The sequence below is a fragment of the Bos mutus genome, chromosome 12, assembly GCF_027580195.1.
Source record: "Bos mutus isolate GX-2022 chromosome 12, NWIPB_WYAK_1.1, whole genome shotgun sequence".
Taxonomy (NCBI): domain Eukaryota; kingdom Metazoa; phylum Chordata; class Mammalia; order Artiodactyla; family Bovidae; genus Bos; species Bos mutus.
The window spans coordinates 47631922-47652800 of NC_091628.1; the positions used below are offsets into that span (position 1 = coordinate 47631922).

Here is a 20879-nt window from a genome sequence, read left to right on the forward strand (position 1 = left end):
TTATTTGAGAGGGAAATATAAATCATTTCTTGTCCTAGAAAAACAGCAAATCTTCAGCCTCAGTTAAACTTGTTAGGGTTTATAAAGGAAAGAGAAAAAATTTTTTCATATAAAAAGCTAGAATTTTATTGTCAAAGAACATTTAAGGTCATAAAGTAGGAATTTTATCATTTTTTTTGTTCTGCATAATAAAATGCTCCCTTCCTGACCCCCTCATCCTTATAATAATAGATATCCACCACTTTTTTTCTAATTGTTCAGTTTTCACATATCCAGCTTTCTAGTTCCTTTTTCAGGAACTTATTATGTACCAAAGTGGTGGCCTCCTCATACTGACAGTACTGTGTAGTCCTGTTCTAGCATACATTTTATATTTGCTTAGGAGAAGAAGAGTAAACACAAAGAAATTTAAAAAAACTAAGGTTGGTTGATTACATAAATGATAAAATCCTTTAGGAAGATCTAAAGGTCTTATATATCAAGAACATTACATAGTTTGTACCCCTTTCATATTGGTGCTTCTGTTATGGAAAAAAATTTTAAAGTATCAAGGAAAAATTTTATCTACAGTACAAAATAATTTGTTTTAGCATTATTTATACTAGTCAAAAATTGATGACAGCCTAAATGTTTGCTAGTATAAACAATGTAATTAAATTGTGACTCATTGGCTTACTAGACAGTTTTATAACCATTAAAAATATAAATTAAGGTCTTCTGACAGCCTGAAAGAATGATTATGATATAAGATAAAGTGAAAAAGGATGATACAAAGTTGTACACAGTACACTAACGTTGAACAATCTGAAAAGGAACTAGAATATTTTATTTATAAAATAAAATACTTAGGAATAAATTTGATCAAAGGGGAGAAAGACGTGCACTGGAAACTACAAGACATTCCTGAAAGAAGTTAAAGAAGACATCCCCTGGCTAATAGATGATTTAAGATTGTTTTTTGTGTGTTTGGTTGGTTGGCTTGGTTGTTTTTTCTCTTAATTTTTTTAAATTAAAGTATTGTTGAATTATAACATTGTATAAGTTTGAGATATAGAACATAGTGATTCACAGTTTTAAAAGATTATACTCCATCTGTAGCTGTTGTACAATATTGACTATATTCCCTGTGCTGTACAATATATCCTTGTAGCTTTTTTTTTTTTCTTTTTCTTTTTAGCCATGCTGCATGGCTTGTGAGATCTTAGTAACCTGACCAGGGATTGAACCCAGGCCCTTGGTAATAAGAGTGCAGAGGCATAACCACTGGACTGCCAGGGAATTCCCACTGACTTCTTTTATACATACTAGTTTGTTCCTCCCCCACCCCTATCCTCCCCTACCCTCTCTTCCCTCTCCCCACAGATAAACCACTAGTTTGTTTTCTATGTCTGTGAGTTTGTTTCTTTTTCTGTTATATTTACTAGTTTGTTGTATTCTGTAGATTCCACAGATAAGTGACAACATTATAGTATTTGTCTTTCTGTCTGACTTACTTCACTAAGCATGATGCCCTCCGAGTCCATCAATGCTGTTGCAAATGGCAGTATTTCATTTTTCATGACTGAGTAATATTCTGTGTGTGTGTGTGTGTGTGTGTGTGTGTGTGTGGTTATTGTTTAGTCTCTAAGTCCTATTCGATGCCTTTGGTACCCCGTGGACTGTAGCCTGCCAGGCTCCTCTGTCCATGAGATTTCCCAGGCAAGACTACTGGAGTGGGTTGCCATTTCCTACTCCAGGGGATCTTCCCAACCCCAGAGATCAAGCCCATGTCTTCTGCATTGGCAGGTGGCTCTTTACCACTAAGCCACCTGTGAAGCCACCACATCTTCTTGCTCCATTCATCTGTTGATGGACTTGCTTCTATATCTTGGCTATTTTAAGCAACTTCTGTTATGAGTATTGGGGTGCATGTATCTCCATCTTTTCCAAAGGACAGAAGAACCAAAAAAAATTGCAGTGCTAAAATAAATGATATGTTTAGGGGAGTGGGATTGCTTGATCATCTGATACTCTATTTTTAGTTTTTCGAAGAACCGCCATACTATTTTCCATAGTGTCTGCACCAATTTATATTCCCACCAACAGTGTTCAAGGGTTCTCTTTTCTCCACATCTTGCCAACATTTGTTATTTGTGGTCTTTTTGATGATAGCCATTCTGATAGGTGTAAGGTGATAACTTACTGTGATTTTGATTTACATTTCTCCAGTGATTGGTGATGTTGAGCATCTTTTCATCTACCTGTTAGCTATCTGTATGTAGAAGACTTAATATTGTTAAGATAACAGTACTACTCAAAATGACTGACAGATTCAGAGCAGTCCCTATCAAAATCCCAAAAGTATGTTTTGCAGAAACAGAAAAGCCCATTTAAAAATTCATGTGGAATTTCAAGTGACCTCGAATAGCCAAAACAGTCTTGAAAATGGAAAACAAAGGTAGAAAGACTCATCTTTAGATTTTAAAACTTATTGTGAAGTTACAGTAATCAAAAGAGTGTTATGCTGGCATAAGGACAGACATATAAGATTGATGGAATAGAATTGAGAGCCCAGAAGTAAATCTCACATACATGATTTTTTAGTAAGGATGCCAGGACCACTCAATGGAGAAAATACAGTCCTTTCAACAAACAGTACTGGTAAAATTGGATATCTACATGTAAAAGATTGAAATGGACCCATGTCTTACACTGCATATAAAAATTAACTCAAAATGAATCAAATATGTTAAATTTCAAAAATAAAGGTATAAAACTCATAGAAGAAAATGTAGGAGAAAATCTATGACCTTGGGATTGGCAGTGGTTTCTTTAAAATGACACCAAAATTATGTGCAACAACAACAACAAAAATAGGTATGGTTGTACGTCATCAAAATTAAAACCTTTTGTGATCAAAGGTCAGTATCAAGATGGTGAAAAGACAGCCTACAGAATAGGAGAAAATATTTGCAATTCACATAGCTAATTAAGGATTTAATATCCAGAATATATAAAGAACTCATATGACTCAACAGCAAAAAAAAAAAAAGCCTAACTAAAATATGGGCAAAAGATGTGAATAGACATTTCTCCAAAGAGGATATTCAAATGGCCAATACGTACATAAAATAACTGTATTGGAGAGGATGTGGAGAAATTGGAACCAAGTGCATTGCTAGTAGGAATGTAAAATGATGCAGTCACTTTGAAAAACAGTTGGCAGTTCCTCAAAAAGTTAAATACAAATTACCATATGACCTAGCAATTCCACTCCACTCCTAGGTAGATAACCAAAGGAATTGAAAACAGGGACTCAAACAGGTATTTGTACACCACAACATTAGTCACAATAGCCAAAAAGTGGGAACAATGCAAGTATCCACTGGCAGATGAATGAATAAACAAAATATGCTATAAACATACAATGGAATATTATTTAGCCATAAAAAGGAATACGGTGCAACATAGATAAACCTTGAATACATTAGAATTAAATGAATTAAACAGAGGCAACATGACAAATATCATATGATTCCACTTATATGAGGTATCTAGAATGGGCAAATTCATATAGAAAGAAAAGGGTTTCTGGGAACTAGGGAATTAAGGGGAGTGTTTTTACTTAATCTGTACAGAGTTTCTGTTTGGGTTGATGAAAATGTTCTAGAAATAGATACTAGTGATGCTTACCTATTGTGAATGTACTTAATGCCATTGAATTGTACACTGTAAAATGCACAAAATCATAAATTTTATGTTTACATTTTAAACATGATTATTTAAAATATATATAGTTATTTCAGTTCAGTTTAGTCGCTCAGTCATCTCCGACTCTTTGCGACCCCATGAACCGCAGCATGCCAGGCCTCCCTGTCCATAACCAACTCCTGGAGTCCACCCAAACCCGTGTCCATTGAGTCCGTGATGCCATTCAGCCATCTCATCCTCTGTCGTCCCCTTCTCTTCCTGCCCTCAATATTTCCCAGCATCACGGTCTTTTCAAATGAGTCAGCTCTTCGCATCAGGAGGCCAAATTATTGGAGTTTTAGCTTCAACATCAGTCCTTCCAATAAACACCCAGGACTGATCTCCTTTAGGATGGAATGGTTGGATCTCCTTGCAGTCCAAGGGACTCAAGAGTCTTCTCCAACACCATAGTTCAAAAACATCAATTCTTCTGTGCTCAGCTTTCTTTATACTCCAACGCTCACATCCATACATGACCACTGGAAAAACCATAGCCTTGACTAGATGGACCTTTGTTGGCAAAGTAATGTTTCTGCTTTTGAATATGCTATCTAGGTTGTTCATAACTTTCCTTCCAAGGAGTAAGCATCTTTTAATTTCATGGCTGCAGTCACCATCTGCAGTGATTTTGGAGCCCAAAAAAATAAAGTCAGCCACTGTTTCTACTGTTTCCCCATCTATTTGCCATGAAGTGATGGGACAAAATGCCATGATCTTCATTTTCTGAATGTTGAGCTTTAAGCCAACTTTTTCACTCTCCTCTTTCACCTTCATCAAGAGGCTCTTTAGTTCTTCACTTTCTGCCATAATATAGTTATTTAGGTGCATAAATTATACATAGTGATTTAGGTACGTAAGTAAAGATGACAAGGAATATGAAAGCATGAAAAATCACAGAATTATAAGTGATTATGTTATTTTGGGGCTTCTGGGTGACTCAGATGGTAAAGAACCTGCCTGAAATGCAGGAGACCCAGGTTCGATCCCTAGGTTGGGAAGATCCCCTGTAGAAAAGAATGACAACCCCACTCCTGTATTCTTTCCTGGAGAATTCCATTGACAGAGGAACCTGGCAGGCTACAGTCAATGGAGTCGCAAAGAGTTGGACACGACTAGCAACTAACACTTTCACTGTGTTATTTTGAGTAGAAATAAAGTTCAAATAAATGATTTTCATTTTAGCTAATGGATATTCATTAAAAGATGAATTTTATATTGCATGTTGTCTCAGACCAACAAACAGTAAGAAAATTTAGGTGACTCGTCCTCCAAATTGGTAAGACTTAATATTTTATTTAAAATTTTTCTTTCCTATTTACATGGTCTTTATTTTTATTTTAAAGAATAGTTATGTTGGTTAGTAATTTTTAAAACCTTCAGATTTATACAGGAAGAGCTTTTCAGAGTAATTCATGTAAAGGAGAGCTGGTGTCTGTGCTAGAGCGTTTTGAACAGTTTCAGTTTCTTATGAAATTGTCTAGATTTTAATTAAACCTTTTTTTTTTCTTTAGCTTGACAGGGCCAATTCTTTGTTAAACCAGACTCAACAACCTTACAGGTATCTCATTGAATCAGTGCGTCAGAGAGATTCTAAGATTGATTCCCTGAAGAAGTGTATTACCGAACTAGAAAAAGATGTCAGGTAACCATCTACAAATCTTGTATTTGAGTAATAAAATATTATTATTATTTATTTGGATAATAAAGGCATTGTGAGCATAATACTGCTGTAGTTGAGGTTGGAAATTGGAAAGAAAAAACGTACATGACCGAAGGTGGTCTTAAATGTGATGTGTTCGATTTCTCTTAGAAAAGCTAAGTCATATCCCATTAAGGTGTTCACATTCCACCCGGTAAGTCAGAAGTCTTAGCCTGGAAGTAGCAATGCTACACTGATTAACAAAGCACTCCCCCCACCCCAGGGCACACAACAGCCAACCTATGCTGTCCTTGTTCCCTAGAATTCTTTAGTGGGATGGGCCACTTGTGGAGTCAGAACGACTTTTTAAACAGATAAAATGTACACATTTACTTAGATTCCTGTTGACTTTGCCAAGGAATTTAGGCTTTTCTGCCTCTAACCTTTTACATGAAGTAAACCATAAATTACCTCAATGTAAATAAATTCCTTTCACGTCCTTAGTTGAAATTGTTTTCTTACATGACACCTTATCAAAAGACTTGCTCCACTGAATAATTATTCAGATTCTTTACCTGTTCATCTAATGAGATCATTTTAATCTTTTTAAATTACAGTAGAATAATGATGCTATGTAAAGAAAGATGTTTTAACTCATGGATGCTTGGTTAGTTGGCTTAATTATCATTAGATTTTAAAATTATTTAGAATAAGTAATTAGATAAATTATTAACCAATTTATAAAAGTATAAGCAAAGAATTAGATGAGAAAGAAAATTCTTAAATTAAGTAATTAGAAAAGGTAGTTTATTTAAAAATATAGTTATTGGAGAAGATAGCCATTAAATTTAGGTTTCCCGAGATATATAACCAAAAATATAAAACTACTGATAATTAACTGCATATAAGGGCCACATGCTAACTGTTTGCGCCACTGGAGCTCTCTGATAACTAACTCGAAAGTGTGAATGTTGTTTTTGATGAATCAGAATAATCTTTTCCTCTCTTTTCTACCCCACCAAAAAATTGGCCCAGAATTTTATTCTTGATCATAATTTTTCAATAATATAATAAAGTAATTTTAAATCACATTGATGTTTTAAATGTCAACATAGATAACAATTTATTTCTAAATTAATTTTAAAGTTAAATATTTAAAATATTCATAACCAGCATTATGAAATTAATTCAGTGAATTAACTAAACCATTCTATAAATAGCTATTGGGAGCAATAGAAATTAGGTCTTATCATTCACTGGACACTTGGTTATCCTAGGGAAATTGAGGAAAGAGCCCCAAAGAGAATTTTTTTCTTTACATATTATAGAAATTTATTATATTTGAAATTTTGTATAGAGTTTTGTTTTACCTTTGTAATCTTGGAGCAGGGATATATAAAAAGCCCTGTGGGAAATTTGCCTCTTTCAGAATTACCTTCAAGTAAATTTGTTTGAATATTTATTTTACTAAGAATTAGGATAGCTAAAAATGTGTTTTATAGAGAAAAATATAGCCAGCTATAGGAGAAAATTATAATGATGAACAAATTCACCCCTGGAGAAAATTAGCCATTTGTCATCCAAGAACATATTAGTTTTGTGATAGGGCCAAAATTTTATCTGTCTGCTTTCTAATTCCATAATCTTCACCTTTATATTATATTGCCTCCCTATGTTCTAATCTGAATAAGAGCTAATTTTTCATTAACTAATATAATTAAGAGAAGCAAAAAAAAACAAAAAATAATGTAGAATAGTAGTTAAAAGGAGAGCTTTTCGTGAGTTGATAATCGTTGAAACTGTGTGACAGATACATGGGGCCTTATTAAATTTTCTCTCTTGAAATATTTCATAATAAAATTACTTTTCAAAAAAAAGATTTTAAAAGGGAGGACAAGGACAAATCCAGCTCCGTCCTTAGTTTTGAATTAGAGCAAATCAATTAGTCTCTGAACTTCATCCAGTACAACTTCCTGTCATGATAAAATATTACCTTTCTGCAGTGTCCAATATGGTAGCCACCAGCTACATGTGGCGATTGAGCATATGGTAAGTGTTACTGAGGAACTAAATTTTTAATTTTATTTGAATTAAATTAATGTTAATTTTCACTGCCAATTCTGGCTAGCTAATGGCTGTAGTACTGGACACTATAGCCAATTTTCTCATCCGTGAAATGAGAGTGGCACCAACAGCACCGAATTCACATGGTTATTCTGCGCACTAAATGATATAACCTTTGTAACATATAGCACTGTTCATACACTTAAAAATGCTCAATAAAGGTTTGATATTATTAGTATTGTCTTATTTTTAACATATTTTTATGTTGAAAATTATCTTTAAAATGCGAAATAACATTTCTCAAAATATGCTGAATCTCCACAAAAATTTGTTTAGTTGCTAAGTCATGTCCCACTGTTTTGCCACACTATGGACTGTAGCCCGCCAGGCTCCTCTGTCCGTGAGGTTTCCCAGGCAAGAATACTGGAGTGGATTGCCATTTCTTTCTCCATGACAAAAATTAGGACTCCCTTAATAACAGCAACAGTAAGTAATCATAAGAACTATGCCAATTATGGAATTAAACAAAAAAAAAAAATTTTATGTGCTAAACATCTGAGACCTTTAAAGCTGTCTGTGTTTCATAAATTTAGTATATACTATTTTAGTAGACTCTGAACTAATATTTCACAGGATATGAAGTCTTGCTCTTCATTGAAGCAACTATCTTCTAATGTGAAGAGTTAAGGTGCTTTCAGCATTTTAATTATGGCTTTCAAGATGCTGTAGCTGTACCCTGATGTCATGGATGAAAAGATACCATACAATACACAGCCCAGTCAACAAGTCAGACACAGCAGGTTAGGTCACATTCTGCCTACCATCACCCTGACTCTGAGCCAGTGGCATTTCAAATAGAATAGAATTATACTGGGCTTCAAGTACATATCAGCCTGGTTTTTTTTCTCATGGTAAATGCATCTGTAAAAAATATAGATATTAATGTGAACATCAAAGGGTAATTGTGAAAATTAAATAAAGTAGCATATAAAAAGCAAAAGCTCCGACACACAGGAGAAACTCAGTAAATGTTACCTCCCTTCCTCTTGTACTTCATTAATTCGAAATTTAAACAATCGATGACCCATCCAAAGAGATGACTAAGTGATTATGTTCCTTGAAAATTCCTGTTTGTTTTTGCTGGGTGTGGATTTTAATTGTAAAGAATATTTACATAAACTGATTAATTTGTAAATATTTCTCTAGCTTATACAATATAACCTTCTTTAAAGAGCTAAATATAATTTTATCATTTTTCTACAAAATAAGGCAGTATCACTATATCACACCCACAACTTGCCAGTTTAGCTATTGATACAATTTATTCAGTGCCTAGAAAGGTTAGAGTAAATATGCACTAAAATGAGATTGTGATAAACATGTTAATAGCTAACACTTGAGATATCACTATTCACTGTCATTAAAGAAATAATCTGTTTAAAAGTAGTACTTTTAACAACCCTCCACCAATCCACAAGAGAGTCTGAGTTATATAGGTTTGATCTATAGGTCAGGACTGAAGGAAGCATGGAAAGAGAATAATTAGCATAAATTTTCTTTTTCTGTTGTCAGTTTTCCATTTTTTGTTAACTATTCATTTAGGAGGAAAAGACTACTTAGGCTTATAAGACTAAGCCAGAGTATATTGATCCAGGAAGTTAAGAAACAGTATATCAGGAATATGTTTTCATACAGCAGGTGAAACAGCCATAAACATGAATTTCTGAGTAATAATTAACAGTGAATTGAACAATTATGGGTGTAATATACCATTCACCGTAGATGTGCTTATAAGGAGATTTGTTTTGTAGTTGCTTTATGAGTCACGCATAGAAGCTTTGTATTTTTAAGGGTAAGTTTCCACTGTTATGAAATGTCCTATGGAGGTTAAACTTCCATTGAGTAATTACTGTGTGTGGAAGAACACAGAATATAGTAATCATCATATTCACTTTTAGAGACCCACGTGTTGAAAGTGGTCTCCATTGTGATTTAAGAAAGACAAGGCTAAGACTGAGAATATACACCCAAGGGGCTTCCCTGATGACTCAGTGGTAAAGAATCCACCTGCCAAGGCAGGAGACGCAGGTTCAATCCCTGGGTCAAGAAGATCCCCTGGAGAAGGAAATGGCAACCCTCTCTAGCATTCTTGGCTGGAAAATCCCATGGACAAAGGAACCTGGCAGACCGCAGTCTCAAAAGAGGCAGACACGACTGAGCAACTGCAAGTCTGTGGAGCCAACGTGTCACAGAGTTGCTTTGTAAGCCCGTTTATCCACTTGCCTTTTATTCCATATTATATGGTTATTTTTGTTACTTAAATATGAAATATTTACTTTATTCTAAAAAAATTAGGCACTACATATGAAGCATTTCTAATGAATTATTCGGTCCAAATCCTTTGATTACATCAACGTTCCATTCCTATTACACTGTACTGTACTTAATGGGCCTGTTGATATTTGAGAGCCTTTGTGTCTGTGTATGCACGCCCCTGTGTGTACTGCATGGAGTCCATGTTTACATTCTGTGTGTGGGGGGTACCTGTAATATACATATGTAAATGTATATGAGTATGTATATGAACACATATCTGTTCTTTGAAAATTCCTCTTCCTATTTATTGGACATTTATTTTCATTTTGAAAAATATAGAATTTTAAAGTTACAGAAACACCCGATCCTTTACCATTTTGGGGAGGACTCAAGCAGAACACGGCACTCAATTTCCTTTATATCTAGTTTTTTTCAACTCCTCAGCTCAGTAGGATCTCTGGCGCCTAAATACAAAAGTCAGTTTGTTTTCCTGCTGAGCTGCTTACCTTTATTGACATTTAATTACCGTTTTCCTCTTATGACTCTTATCTAAATCAGTAACACAGTATAGCATTTATGTAGAGGTTTGTGTTCAGTGTTTTATATAATCATTCATTAGATAATTCACATGTCCCTTTGACATACATGAGCATCATTTCCACTTTAATAGATGTGAATACTGAGGTTCATTGGGGTGGTATTTGTGGTGCATTATACTACACAGTCACGGAGAAAGCGATGGCACCCCACTCCAGTACTCTTGCCTGGAAAACCCCATGGACGGAGGAGCCTGGTAGGCTGCAGTCCATGGGGTCGCGAAGAATCAGACACAACTGAGCGACTTCACTTTCACTTTTCATTTTCCTGCATTGGAGAAGGAAACGGCAACCCACTCCAGTGTTCTTGCCTGGAGAATCCCAGGGACGGGGGAGCCTGGTGGGCTGCCGTCTATGGGGTCACACAGAGTTGGACACGACTGAAGCGACTTAGCAGCAGCAGCAGCATACTGCACAGTTGAATCAGTGGCACAGTTGGAAATGAAAGTCAGAATTGCATCTAGTCTTTCTTCTCAGAGGACAGACTCTGATGCTTCCTTGGGGAAGTTCTCTATTCTCAAGTCCTTGGAATTAAGTTCTCCCAGAACACGTACTGCTATTCCTTGAGTTTAAAAAAAACTTGTCCCTAATATTTTAAAAATTGGTGGCATTCCATTTTCTTAAAGTATAACTTAAAACATCCTACCTATTCAGCAAACAATTCTCATTAACTTTACTGTCTCAGATTCTGTTTTGACATTCAAGGAACTGTGTTTCTTCAATTCATTGTTGCTTTTCTTAATCCTGGTTGCAGTACTGTCTGAATAGACTCACTCCAATGGCTTTCAAAGAATATTTAATGGTTCTAATTAATTCTTATATGTTGAATAATAAAACTCCAGACAGTGTAAGATAAGCCTCAGATATTTATCTTTTCAAATAATAATATGTCCTTACAATTAGGCTTGTCACCCTTTCCTATCAGAAAATAGGTCATTTCAAAGAAAAATCCACAATGCAGACTTAGAAATTAAAGACTGAGCTAAGAAAATGGAGGCAAAAATTGTTTTCCTGAGTTTAGTATAGACCAAATATCTAATTAATTTATCTCAGTTATGTACCTGGTAATTTAGTATATGGCTTCCCTGGTGACTCAGAGGGTAAAGGATCTGCCTACAATGTGGGAAACCTGGGTTCAATCCCTGGGTCCGGAAGATCCCCTGGAGAAGGAAATGCCAACCCACTCCAGTACTCTTGCCTGGAAAATCCCATGGACTGAGAAACCTGGTAGGCTACAGTCCATGGGGTTGCAAAGAGTTGGACGTGCCTGAGAGACTTCACTTTCACTTTCTTTCACTTTCAAATTATAAAATGTACTTTCAGTTTTAAGGATAAATGTTATAATTTGACTTTCAGTGTCTCAAATTTTAATATGGTGCCATATGTACTTTCTTTTACCTTTTATATAAGTCCCACTTCATCTTTTTACATTTCAGGAGTAACCAGTCATCTTTAAAAAAACACTAATTGTATGCCCCCACTAGGCAGAAAAGTATTCTATGAAAATGTCTCAGTCACATTGTCAGATTGAAAAAATATTCTTATAAAATAGGTAGGCCAATGATTGAATCAAACATTGTAGTCACTGATCTGATATCTTTATGAAGTATAAATTTAATTTTTCTTTAATTCAAATCATCAAATGTGTCTTTAATCTTCTACAATTTATTTGTTAAATTTGCACTAGTATGACAGTTTTTTTAAACTTGATGTATTTTTTCCCCCTAGCAATTTAAATAAAGAAAAGTCAGCTTTGCAGCAAATGAAGGATCAAATGGCATTAGATTTGGAACAACTTCTAAATCATCGTGAGGTACTTTTTCCATTTTGTCTTGCTTTTTAACACTTTAGGCTTTTTGAGAATCAAATTGGGTTGAGATTACTGGATCCCAGTCTCCCATATTCATTATGAGTTAATTCTTATTCCTGGAATTCCTAATTCTTGATGCTTCCTTACTGCCTTATTCATATCTCCGTCATTGAATTTCCATGTTATTTCATAATCATGTGTGTTACACCTTTCTCCCTACAGACAGTAAATTTCTTTAGTGTACCTCTTGTCTTGTTTATCATTCTGTAGCCATGCCTAGTGTACAATATTTGTGTTGAACTTTAAAATCCATAAGTTTTCTTTAATTTCTTGCTCATGAAAAATCTTTTAGACTTAATACAATCCCCATCTTATAAAAGAAGTAAATGAGTTTTAGGGGGTTTGCCTAGAGCCAGAGGGTCACTGGGGTAACTTCAGTTTTCTTTCTCATTTTTAAAGTCAGATTTATTGAGATATTATAGACAATAAAATTTACCCTTTTTAGCATACAATTCTGTGATTTTTGGCTAATGCACACAATTCTGTGATTTTTGGCTAATGCGCACAGTTCTGTAACCATCACCACAAGCAATATATAAGATAGTTTCATCATCACAGAAAATTCCCTCTTGAACCCTTTTCCCCAACTCTAGTCTGAGCAACCACTGATCTGTTTTCTATCCCTGTAGTTTTGCCTTTTCCAACAAAAGGTATTATCCTTTCACAGAATGTCAAATAAATAAAATTATCAGGGAATTCCTTGACAGTCCAGTGGGGTAGGACTCCGCTTTCACTGACAATGGGACAGGTTCCATTCCTGGTCCGGGAACTAAGATCCCACAAGCCAAGTAGTACAGCCAAAAAAGGAAATAATAATAATAAAATTATTGGTCTTTTCAATCTGGGTTTTGTTCAGTTGCCATAAAAAAGATTCATTCATGTTATTATAAATATTAGTAACTTATCCTTTGTATTGCTGAGTAGTATTCCATTGTATGGATATACCACAGTTTGTTAATCCATTCACAGTTGAGGGTCATTTGCATCGTTTCCATTTGGGAACCCTTAAAAATAAAGCTGCTGTACACTGTTGTGTATATGTAAATAAAATTTTATGTAAATAAAATTTTCCTTTTCTCTTGGTAAATATCAGGAGCAGGTCTGGGTCATGTGGAAAGTGTATGTTTAACATTGTAAGAAACTGCCAGACTATTTTCCAAAGTGACTATGTCTTTTGCATTCCCACCAGCAACAAGTGCGAGTTCCAGTTGCTCTGCATTCTCACTGACAGTTGGTATCATTAAGCTTAGTTTTTTAATCCATGAATTTTTTCCACTGTACTGTCACTGCCTTGTCTTAGCCACATTTTTACCGTTTTGCAGTCCTAACAGAGAAAGAAATGCTCAAAGCAGATCATTGGTTTATAAGTATCCTGAAGACATATATGTCTGGAAATATATTTCCATATCTGGAAAAGATATATCAGGTATTTGGGAAGAAATTATTGGAAGGAAATTATTGAGAGAGATGAAGCAAGAAATATTCCTAGAAACAACTTAAAGATATATATCCTAGAAATAATGTCAAGGGAATTGGGAGACTGTCTTTATCTTAGAAATGGCCTTTGGAGTGAGTTCTCTTAAAGGTGTATTTTATGTGATGGGTGAAAAGGATAAGAAAGTGTCCCTGGGCTAAATTTTAGAGGTGATTTTTAGGTAGATAAGTAGACCTGACAACAAGTTACAGAGTAAAGAAATTTCTGAAGATATTTATTCTTTTTTCCAACTTTAAGCATTCCAGGCCTTATCTACTATTACTTGTGTCCTAGGATTTCGATTTCAAATAGTTGTTGCCTCACTGTGGAAGCCAGATGCATTCAGTATGTGTATCATAACAAAAGTTTTTAAAACTGAATATATAAGAAGTAGTAGCTACAGAGATCCATTAAGTCATACATACCAAAAAGCTTTTTTTCCCCCCAAAAAAGCTGCATAATAGATAATGTATTTAGAATGGCAAGTCTCATTTGAATTTAGAGAATTATGCTCAGCGCTGAAAAATATATGAAAGCCTTCATTTATATATTTTGTATGTCACACTTGGAATCACATTATTCATGAGTCCAAATAAAAACTATAAGTTTTAATAGTGGGTTGAGACTTGAGTAGGTTTAAAGGAAAATATGTCTTAACATAAAAATTAACTACTAGCAAGGTGAATTAAGTTGACAGCTACCGCATGGCATCAATAAATTTTGCAAGGATATACATCTAATTAAATAATTATCAATTAATTGGCATGCATTTGAGATTTCTTCATTTTGGTATATAAATAATCCAACATTATAACTTTTCTTTATGCCAGTCAAAGAAAAGTAGCTTTTCTTTTTCCCCAAAGCAAAGTAAAAATTCAAGTTTAATGAAACAAATCTGATATAAGCTTGTAATCTTTTCTAATAAATGGTTTAAGGAATTCCCTGATGGTCTAGTGTTTAGGACTCCGCATTTTCATTACCAGGGGTCTGAGTTTGATCTGCAGTCCGGGAACTAAGATCCCACAAGCCTCCTGGCCAAAAAAAAAGAAGAAAGAAAGAAACAGTTTAGCACCAACTTGCATCACGTGTACAGCGTGCATGCTCAGCCATGTGTGACTCGTTGCAACACTATGGACTGTGTCTCCCTAGGCTTCTCTGTCCATGGGATTTTCCAGGCAAGAATACTGGAATGGATTGCCATTTCCTACTCCAGGGAGCCTTCCCAACCCAGGATTCAAACCCACATCTCTTGCATCTCCCAAGTTGGCAGGCAGATTCTCTACCACTGCATTACCTGGGAAACCCTTAACATGTGTGCAGACCCAAATGCAAATACAGAAGGCTTCTATGGAAAGAAAATAGCCTGTAACCCAGGAATATGCTTGACCATTCCTTTGAACATTTGCCTGATGAAACAGAATCTGCAAGATTGATTTATTCATTTTATGACTCTGAGGGTGATGTGTCCAGAACACCCAGTAGATAACAGTTGAATAAGAATGACTCTGGTAAGTCAAATTTATTGAAAGTGAACATCAAGACTGAGACTAAGGGGAGGGCAAGCAGTCACCGAGGGCACAAAATAGTGGAGGTGCCCCCTCTCAGGGGCGTGCCCAGTGCAGGGCGGGCAGCTGAGAACTTGCCTCACCCTTGTCAGGACCCTGTGGAAATGATCTAGCATGAGTCATTGATTCAATCAGCCAAATTTTCTTAGTTTAAATAAGTGATTCATAAAGAGACCAAATGAACATTTAAAGTGTTTCATATTCTTTTTTGCATTGGACATGTCTTGCTTTAATTTTATAAGTGATGTTACTTAGTTCTGGTAAGACTGTGTGTGTGTGGTGGTAATACAAAATGAGATCCCCACCTCATTTACATACTTATCAAATATGTGTTACATGAAAAAAAGAAAATGGATGGGATAGTCCTGGGTTGACGATGCTAGGATAGGTGAGGCATGGCCACAGGGTTTTTCTTTTCTGTATTGGTCTTAGCTCAAAACGGCAGCTTAAAACCTCATTCACATTAATAGTTCAGTTGTGGTCTTAAGAATTTCCAGGAAGGATAAAATCAATAGTGCTCTCTTATTCTATCAGTTTTTAGAATTGATACATTCAAAACCATTGTATGTATTTGGAAAGTGTATTGGGTGACTTTTATTCTCATCTTTTCTTTAGAGAAAGTATATTAACCTAATAAAAAAATGTTAAGAAAGGATTGTTGTTTAGTCACTCAGTGGTGTCTCTTTGTGACCCCAGGACTGTAGCCCACTGGGCTCCTTTGTTCATGGGATTTCCCAGGCAAAAATGCTGGAAAGGGTTGCCATTTCTTCCTCCAGGGGATCTTCCTGACTTGGGGGTCAAACCTGCGTCTCCTGCGTAGCTGGCAAATTCTTTTCCACTGCGCCACCAGGGAAGCCCTACTGAGCCTGTGCTCTAGAGCCCGTGAACCTCAACTAATGAGCCCATGTGCTGCAACTACAGAAGCCTCTGCACCCTAGAGCCAGTACTGTGCAGTAAGAGAAGCCTGAGCACCACAGTGAAGAGTAACCCCCACTCCCCACCACTGGAGAAAACCCACCCATGGCAGTGATGACCCAGAAGAGCCAAAAATCAATCACTCTTATTAAAAAAGACACAATTTAATGTCATGATCCCTGCCTTTATAGAAGATCAGAACAAAATCTGGTGCCATTTCTCTTTGTTTTGTGAAACTTTAGGGACCTACTAAATGCTTCCATTTATATTATATAATTTAGTGTTCACTGCTGTCCCCTGAGATAACTATCGTTGTCCCTACTTTTACAGATGAAACTGATGCTGAGTAACTCATGGTTAAGTAACCCAACCATGATTACATACTTACTGTTAAAACTTTTTTTTTTTTTTCTGAAACAGAAGCTTATGATCCTTCTTAGTCTCATTTAGACAAAAATCTCATGATGAATTATTGTTTGCGTGAGTTCCAGGAAAATTTTTGCCACTGTAGATGAAGCTATATGCTTTTTTTTTTTTTCCAGAAAATGAGAACTGTATAATTTAACGTGTTTCCTTTTTGTCTTAGTTGACAGAAAACTCAGAGCTAAATATCTTATCCAGGTGTTGTAATCTTTTTTCTTTTCTTTCACTTTTAATGCTTCAAAGTAGCTTTCTCTTTATCTTTCAAGTGGAATGAAATCTTTTTACCCTTCAGTGCTTCCATTTATACTAAGATCTTTTATGTATTAAAAATATAAAATATAAATCTTAAATAATTAGGTTTTTAAAAATATAAAGGAAAAGACCGACTAACATGACCTCACTTTTAGTTAACAGTATCAGGGCTTCAAATTCAACATTCAGTTTTGAGTATAAGAAATATGATTCCTTAGAATGACTTTTCTTATTTCATCATATGTCCTTAGAATCTAAGCTTTCAAGAGCAGGAAAAATATCTTTAATCAGCTAAGTATCTAGTAAAATACTGAGCATAATTTTAAGAAATGGATGTAAAAGCTCTTTTTTAAATTCTTTAAATTCTAACTGTGTTAGGGACAGTGGTAAGAGCTCCTCTTAGGAAACTTTTCAGTGTTTTATTGAGCAATAGTTGGTATCATGAGCTTAAACTGGTGATGTTGGGGTTCAACAAAAATGAACCAATTTGAAAACTATTTAGAATGCAGAATCTCGGAGCTTGGTGATTGATTGGATTTAGGGAATGATGAGAGAAGGAATGAGAATTGATGCCTGGGGTTTTGGCTTGTGTCCTGGGTTTATAGTGATGCTATGAAGGCCATAGGATGAATAGGTTTGGGAAAGAACTCAAGAAAATATCTAAGTGGATATATTCATAGAGAGTTTGAAATGTAGGTTCTGGAGTCCAAGGAAGAGGACTTTTCTAGAGCTAGAGATTTGAGAGTCAAAGCATGAACACGGTGTGTACATGGAAGCAGATAGAATGAACTAGTGAAGGTGTATAGAGTGAGAATTGAGAGGGGTCTAGGACAGAGTCTTGATGAGTACTAATAGTTTAGGAATAGGCAGAGCAAAAAAAGCTCACACTAGAGTGAGGAGTGATCAGAGAAATGGCAGGCACATCAGGAAGTGTGGGTCCCTAAGGCCAGAACCATTCAGTAGGGAGGAGGTTGGCAGCAGTGGCTTCAGCTGCCAAAGGGCCAGGTCAAACAAAGATAAAAAAGAAAGTGTCATTTGGATTTTTAAAAACGCTAAAACAGAAAAAAAAGCAGTTTCAGTGGTGCTAAAAGGCAGATTGCAGTGAACTGGTAAATGCATAGAAGTTGAAAAATAATAATAGAAAAAATAGATAACCCTCTGAATAAGGATTGTGGCCATGAAATTAAAAGATGCTTGCTCTTTGGAAGAAAAGCTATGACAAACCTAGACAGCATGTTCAAAAGCAGAGACATCATTTTGCCAACAAAGGTCTGTATAGTCAAAGCTGGGGTTTTTCCAGTAATCATGTACAGATAAGAGAGTTGGACCATAAAGAAGGCCAAGTGCCGAAGAATTGATGCTTTTGAATTGTGCTACTGGAAAAGACTCTTGTAAGTCCCTTCAACTACTGGAGCAATTTGGCCACATGATGCAGAGAGACAACTCATTGGAAGAGACCCCAATGCTGGGAAAGATTGATGTCAAAAGGACAAGGGAGTGGCAAAGGATGAGATGGTTAGGTAGCATCACCGACTCGATGGACATGAATATGAGCAAATTCCAGGAGATAGAACAAACTCAAGGAGCCTGGCATGCTGCAGTCTGTGGAGTTGCAAAGAGTTGGACACGATTTAATGACTGGACAACAACTGTAAGAGAATATAAGGTGGTCAGGGAGGGAGCATGAGATCAAGGGCTTTTACCTTCCTGAGTTGGAGTGTATTCAGCCTAAGTGGTGATAGGAAGGAGCCAATCAGAGGGAGACACTGAAAGTTCAAAAGAGGATCAATTGAGCAAAAGTGCTGGGAAAGAAAGAGATCCAGGATGAAATGATGGGATTTAACTTTAGATAGGAGGGGGCACCTTTTCCATTTTGAAGAGGAGAAATAAAAACTATGTTAAAAGTAACTTAGTGGAGAAGGAAATGGCAACCCACTCCAGTGTTCTTGCCTGGAGAATCCCAGGGACGGAGAAGCCTGGTAGGCTGCAGTCCATGGGGTCGCACAGAGTCGGACACGACTGAAGCAACTTAGAAAATAAAAAAAATAAAAGTAACTTAGTAGGTTCAGTGGCAAGAATTTAGGAAGTTCCCACCTAATGGCTGTTTTCTAATGGCAAGACAGGTGATAGGATCAGAATTTGGTTTTTTATTTATTTTTGATGGTGCTGGGTCTTCTTTGCTGCATGCAGACTTTCTCTAGTTGCAATGAGCAGGGGCTTTTCTTCATTGTGGTATGCAGGCTTCTCACTTTGGTGGCTTCTCTTGTTGCAGAGCACAGGCTCTGGGTAAACGGGCTTCAGTTTACCCTTCAGTCAGCTTGGAGACTCACTAGTTGTGGCGCACGGGCTTTAGTTGTTCCACGGCATGTGGAATCTTCCCAGGCCAGGGGTCAGACCTGTGTCCCTACATTAGCAGGCAGATTCCTATCCACTGTACCACCAGGGAAATCTCTGTTAATTTTTTTTAGCCATACCGGACAGCGGTATGTGGGATCTTAGTTCCCCAAACAGGGATCAAACCCTTTCCCCCTGTAGTACAAGCACGCAGTCTTAATCACCAGACCACCATGGAAGTCCCAGGATCAGAATTTTGAGAAAAATACAAGTTTGAAATAGCTGTATAATAAATGAGTGATGTGTGTTACAGACATAACAAATAATTGCCAAGGTGAGATGTCATATGTTCATTGCAGTACCATTCTGTGTAATTTTTCTCTAGCAGCTTACACTCACTCAGCATACTAGGTGCAAACATGGAGAAGGTAGGCAGTTGGTCTGATCCAGAATTACAAATGTATATGTTCAGCTCTCATTAACTTGTAAGACTGGAATTACCTTTATATTCTTTACATCACATATTTTGAAATACTGTGGGAAAATATAGCAATCGAACAGACAAGATAGCTCTGCTACTTAGTAACTATGGATTCTTAAGACAATAATTTAACCCCTCTAAACTCAGGATTGTATGAGAATTAAACAATGCAGTACTTTTCTGACATATGACAATAAGTCAGTAAATGTAGGTTCCTTCCCTCTTTTCCATCCTTTTCAAGAATCAGTCCAAATGTTATCTATTCTTTGAAGCCGTTCATAACTCAGTAAAGAAAAACTTAAGCTTTTTGAAATCTCTTTCCCACAACTCTAAAAATATTTGTATTAATATTCCTACCACTATATATCATAATTACACACGCGTCTTGCCAATGAAGTGCCTAGTTTTTCTTTGTGTATTAGCCTTTAGCACAGTATTTAGCACATAGTAAGTATTCAGTTGGGCTTCCCAGATTCAGTGGCTCAGTGATAAAGAATCTTCCTGCCAGTGCAGAAGATACAGGTTCAGTCCCTGGGTGGAGAAGATCCCCTGGAGGAGGAAATGGCAACCCATGCCAGTATTCTTGCCTGGAGAATTCCATGGACAGGGGAGCCTGGTGGGCTGCAGTGCATGGGGTCGCAAAGAGTCAGGCACGACTGCACAACTGAACATACACACACACACATGTGCAAGTATTCAATTAAATGTTAAACTGTGATCTTTTTCAGTCTTCAATAATAATTTCACTGAGTGAGTGTGAGTGAAAGTCGCTCGGTCATGTCCGACTCTTTGCGACCCCATGGACTATAGTCCATGGAATTCTCCAGGCCAGAATACTGGAGTGGGTAGCCTTTCCCTTCTCCAGGAATAATTTCACTAGAAGCTGTCAAATAGAGGGCTTTAGAAACCAACCTTTAATATATTCACATGCTCCCCCCTCATACATATATATTTGTGGAACATAATACATCTGTTTCTAAAACCTGAACTTCGGACTTCCCTGGTGGCCCAGTGGTTAGGAATATGGCTGTCAGGACAGAGGATGTGGGTCCGATGATGCGTGATGTGTTAAGATTCCATATACCACAGAGCAGCTGGACCCTTGCGCCACAACTGCTAAGCCCAAATGCCCTAGAGCTTGTGCCCACAGCATGAGAAGCCCATACACCACCAATAGAGAGTAGCCCCCATGAGCCACAGCTAGAAAAAGCCCACCAGCAC

General features: G+C 36.4%; 1 protein-coding gene across 2 annotated transcripts in view; it reads left to right on the forward strand.

The window, feature by feature from the left end:
* The window catches only part of PIBF1 (progesterone immunomodulatory binding factor 1), a 230298-nt gene that overhangs the window by 179874 nt on the left and 29545 nt on the right, over window positions 1–20879 (forward strand). For both annotated transcript variants that reach the window (XM_005894381.3, XM_070380581.1), the window contains exons 15-16: window positions 5241–5371; window positions 12073–12157. In XM_005894381.3, coding sequence (XP_005894443.3) covers window positions 5241–5371; window positions 12073–12157 — 216 coding nt within the window. The remainder of the gene's footprint in view (window positions 1–5240; window positions 5372–12072; window positions 12158–20879) is intronic.